General features: G+C 39.4%; 1 protein-coding gene across 1 annotated transcript; it reads right to left on the bottom strand.

The window, feature by feature from the left end:
- Positions 1 to 1,840: 1,840 nt before the first annotated feature.
- Positions 1,841 to 2,830, bottom strand: LOC123792301 (olfactory receptor-like protein OLF4). Its single transcript, XM_045797471.2, has one exon. The coding sequence runs from the start codon at positions 2,822 to 2,824 to the stop codon at positions 1,841 to 1,843; it is 984 nt and encodes a 327-aa protein (XP_045653427.2). The 5' UTR covers positions 2,825 to 2,830.
- Between the last annotated feature and the right edge of the window lie 2,506 nt (positions 2,831 to 5,336).

Below are 5,336 nucleotides of genomic sequence, written 5' to 3'. Positions count from 1 at the left end.
ACAGTTAGCTGAGTCACACATAAAGATTTGGGAAAGATCTCTTCCAATTGTGAAAAAGCAAAGATTCACATGTGGATTTTAAAAGAGTGGAATTAAATTGAGACAATTCACATTTGATAAAATCATTTTTTTCATTTACTAAAAGATTAGCCTACATACATAAAAGAAGTAAAATGACATAAATTGGTTCAAGACAAAAAAGCGCTACAACCACACACCTCGTGAATGAGCCTTACAAACATAATGTAGAGATTTGCACATCTCTCTGCAGAGATCAGAACAACTGTCTACCCTACAATCCCCTGCCATACTTACCCTGCGATCCCCTTTGGTAATAAAGAGATTATACTAAGCCATTTTATTTTAAGATGCTTTGTATGCAGCAATAGCTAACTGATGTAATAATCAAATCAGGCAGAACTGACAGCATTTGTAATAATCTGATTTTTTTTATTCTAGGCGTTCATTCTGATAATTGAAGGTATCCTTCATCATTACTCTGTCCTTGAAGTTTATTTCATGTAACGGTATTAAAAATGACTCCATTGGGGGTGCCTGGGTGGCTCAGATGGTTAAGTATCTTTCTTCGACTCAGCACATATTCTCCAGGTCCTGGGATCAAGCCCTGCATCAGGCTCCCCACTCAGTGGGGAGTCTGCTTCTCCCTCTTCCTATGCCTATCCCCCTGCTTGTGCCCTCTGTCTCTCTCAAATGAATAAATAAAATCTTTAAAAATAATGGCTGCACTGAGGCCCCTTTGACATAACATGCAAAGTTGGGAAAGACATATATCTGTGTCCACAACTTGTGAGTCTGAGTCACACCTGAACAGGATACCAAGCTTGCTGGTGGGTCATCCTGTGATTATAAGGATCATATACAGTGGATGATACTGATTTTGTTTGTTTGCTGCCCCTTTAGTGGTTATGGCAAACTTTTGGAGAATTGGAGATATCTTGCTTAAAGAAATGGAAGGAATCATATTTGTATGTAGCACTAGAAATTTTCAATCAGAAACCAGAAAATAATTTAACTAAACCCCAAACATGCCACCAGTCATTCATCTTAATGAATATACCTTACAAATGGATCCTGATATTCCATAAGTCAATGAGTAGATGAAGTGGCTAAGAAAGAAATATTCTGCATAGAAATAAATGTATGATTTAATATTCTGCTTCATCATCCTTAAAGTCAAGTGTGATTCTAAGGTCTTATTATGTCAATCAATATTTTCCATATTTGTCTTTCTGTGTAGATTCCACTTGGAGACATGTATTTTATTGTTATTTCTTTTGCCAGTGACTATGGCAGGCATGGTGGACACAAGCTGTGTAACAACAGGATCCTAATGTGTAGAAAAATCCCCATGAGCAGCTAGAACCACCAGTACGTCAAAGTCTGCATTCTCAGGAAGAGCAGTGAAGGTAGCGATAGACAGAGGAATGATCTTCAGAAAAGTAAAGCACAGCCTCAGATTTTTCTCTGTTATAAAATAGTTGTGGTGACCAAGAGTGTATTTTCCACAGGAGTAATATTCAGTCAAACATAAGAAATAATACTACAATGTATTTTATTTAAGAAGAAATAACTTTTAACAGATCATGTAGTCCTTTGAATAAGTGAGAATTTCCAAATATTTCACATGTGAGGTTAGGAATACCATTGAGAGTAGGAAAATGGGAAAGGGAAAACCTCTTGGATATCAGAGATATCACAAAGCTTAATAAAGTAAGTTACATAAATTATACAGAGAGGGAAAAATAATTAAAAAAATAGAAATTCCCAGAATCATGTTCTACTTCCAGAATCTGATAAAAAAGTCAATATTTGGCTCAAGCTATGGGCTCTGTAATCCTGTGCACATCTTCAGCCCCAGGACAATTGGCCCTTTTAGAGCTGCCCTCCCAGAGAATCTCATCAGAGCCCTCTTTATGTCTGTGTTCCTCAGGCTGTAGATGAAGGGGTTCAGCATGGGCATGACCACCGTGTACATTACCGAGGTCACTGCACTTGAGTGGGAGGTCTGGGTAGCAGCAGAGCTAAGGTACACTCCTAGGCTGGTACAATAAAATAAGAGGACAACTGAGAGGTGAGATGCACAGGTGGAAAAAGCTTTATACTTGCCCTGAGCTGATGAGATCCCAAGTATGGAGGAAACTATCTTAGAGTAAGAGTAAAGGATCCCAAGGAAGGGACCACCAACCAGCAACATAGCTGCAAAATATATCACCATGTTATTAAGAAAATTGTCAGAACATGTGAGTTGTATCATCTGATTGAGTTCACAGAAAAAATGGGGGATTTTTATGACTGTACAGAAGGACAGCCGTAGCACCATTGAGGTGTGTAACAAGGAATGCAGAACACTCATGATCCAGGACACCAGAACCAGCAGTCCACAGATCTGTGGATTCATGATGGCTATATAGTTTAGGGGGTGACAGATGGCCACAAAGCGGTCATAAGCCATCACAGCCAGAAGGAAGTTGTCTAATACTGTAAACAGTATGAAAAAATACATCTGGCTGACACAGTCTTCATAAGTGATCACTTTGCTTTGAGTCTGGATGTTCCACAGCATTTTGGGGATGATGGTAGAGGTGACACAGATGTCTACAAAGGACAGTTTGGCCAGGAAGAAGTACATGGGGGTGTGGAGGTGGGAGTCAGAGCTGACGGCCAGGATGAGGAGCAGGTTTCCAAACACAGTGATCAGGTACATGATGAGGAAAAGCCCAAATATGAGGGGCTGCAGTTCTGGTTCCTCTGAAAATCCCAGAAGAAGAAACTCTGAAATTCTTGTATAGTTTCCTGTGTCCATATGGTGGAGGTGACTACCAGCACAGGGGAAAATAATAGGACAAATTTTCACACAAATGCACATTACTCAGATTCTGAAAATGCTACAATGTATATTTTCCAGTCAAGAAACTCATTTCAGTATTTTGTGAATGGATCTGAGCCCCTTGAGGAGATCTCGATGTCCTCTCTGTTTAGCAATTTCCATACCAACATCAGATATATCCCCAAAAGTTCAGTCATTGTACAGTTTGAATAAGAAGTCATTTGAAGCATTTGAGGAATATATAGAGTGTCGACCTGTTTTGGAAATTCTTAGTCATAAATTAGAGGGTGCTAAAGAGCAAAAGTCCCTCTAATTCAATGATGATCATAGGATAGAAGTGGATATAGATATCTGTCCCCTGGACAGATACTATGAAGAAAGCTGAAGCAGGTTAAAAGAGAGAGTGGGTAGTGTGTTAGGTTGGGTGTTCAGTCAAGACTGGCTAAGAAGGTGACATTTGAACTGAGACCTCAAGCAAGAGAGGGTGGAAGACAGGAGGTCTTCCTGGCAGAGGGAAACACTGGTTCAAAGGCCATGAGGAAGAGCTTCTGTCAGAAAATCAAGGCTCAGAAGGAAGCCAGTGTGTTGAGGTAAATGGACAAGAAGGAGAGTGATGGGAGGTGGTGGCAGTGAATTTCGTAGAACCGTGTGACCTCATAGCTGCTTAACGTTCAAGACACAGGGACTTCCTCGTCCACACTATGTACCTCTTGCACTTTATGACTCTGGTTGCAATAATGTCCTGTCAACTGAACATCCTGCCTTAGTATCATCTGTTGATTAAGTCTGGACGGTGTATTATAAGGGTATCTTAGAATAGAGGATCCTGTGTATCCCTACTCTGAGGACTGCTTTCACTCATCAAGGTGCATGCATGCATGTGCACACACACACACACACATACACACACACACACACACACACACTGTCACATACACAGAACACAGCACACCATGTCCTCCTTGTGTGTGTTACTTCTATGTCCTTCTCACCTCTCCCCCATCTGCTCCAACACACTGTATAAGATATGAATGCATATACATCAAATTAACTTTCCCATAAGGAATGTAGAAATAGTTCCCAGAAATTCCTATTCATAGCTTCCCAGGGACAAATTATCTTAGGGATCCATTTTGGGGTGGCCACTTTCCAATCTGCACATAAGGAAACACAAATAATTGTGTTCAATAAATGGAGAGAAAGAGAGAGGGAAAGAGAGATGGAGGGAGGTAGAAATGACATGGACATAAAGAGTAAAATGATCTAATAAGCTCAGTTGTCCTGGAGACTGCAAGGAAGGAAAGCTTCCATGCCGCTGGTGACATCCAATCCTGGCTTTATCCCATTTATACCCACCCAAAATAATAAAAGAGCAAACATAAATTGTCCAAAAGACAAAAGTAGTGACATCTCTATGACGTAAAACACCTTACAGACTTCACTGAACATCACAAGAGAAAAATGAGTAAAGAGAATCAATCAACACTTCACAAAATTAGGTGTTTTTATTACCAGAGAGCAGATAGCAGAAGACCTGTTTTTTTCTGTGCCTATTCCATATTTATTTGACCAATTGGTTTTTATTTGGTCCAATAGAGGATGAGGTAAACGCTTTTATTATTTTTCTTATGTGACATCTTTTTTTGTTTTTTTTGTTTATTTGACATTCTTGGGCTTTGGGTTTTTTTTTTTTTTTAATATTGTGTTAGTCACCATACGGTACATCCCTAGTTTTTGATGTAAAGTTCCATGATTCATTACTTGCGTATATAACACCCAGTGCACCATGCAATACGTGCCCTCCTTACTACCCATCACCAGTCTATTCCATTCCGTGCCCTCCTTAATACCCATCACCAGGGGTAATGGGATGGGCTTTGTATTTTAGTCACTTTCTTGACAAGTCTGACAAACTCAAGTACTCATGGTCTGGTCCTTGTCCAACATGCGAAAGCCTCCCCCCACAGACTCTGTGAAATCCTAAACACCCCATGTCAATCACCTTTTTACTCTGAATATTCTTCATGTGACTTATCCAAGTCATTATCTTGTACTCACATTTATCTCACTGCTCTCTTGTCTGTCACTCTGACACAAGGACCAAAGGAGCAGGGACTTCACCTGTGTTGTTCATCTTTTTCTTTATGGGTGTGGCTGTATATGCACTTATATAGAAACAAATTTAAGAAAATGAGACATTATGAAATGCATAGAATGACAGAGGAAGTAAAAACAGGTTAAAGAAAGCAGTTTCAGTACAATTATATTCAACAACATTGAAGGGAGTTTAGAGAACTAACTGAAACGGGATCTACAGGAGTAGTAATTTCACAAAATCAACATGGATGAATGATAAAATTCCCCAAGAATTTGAAATAGAAGAGTAAAACATAGAATGTTCTTAGAAATTTCTGGAACACAACAGATGTCCTTTTAGTATTTGTTGAATGAATTAGGAATTAGGTCTTATTACATATGGATATTTATG

This window comes from Ursus americanus, chromosome 14 (assembly GCF_024610735.1).
Source record: "Ursus americanus isolate L20-20 chromosome 14, mUrsAme1.1.p, whole genome shotgun sequence".
NCBI classification, from domain to species: domain Eukaryota; kingdom Metazoa; phylum Chordata; class Mammalia; order Carnivora; family Ursidae; genus Ursus; species Ursus americanus.
Note: the sequence above shows the minus strand (reverse complement) of the source record. Positions and strands in the feature narration are given on the sequence as shown.

Coding starts and splice junctions, on each gene's coding strand:
- LOC123792301 (XM_045797471.2), bottom strand. CDS start 2,824: ATGGACACAGGAAACTATACAAGAATTTCAGAGTTTCTTCTTCTGGGA.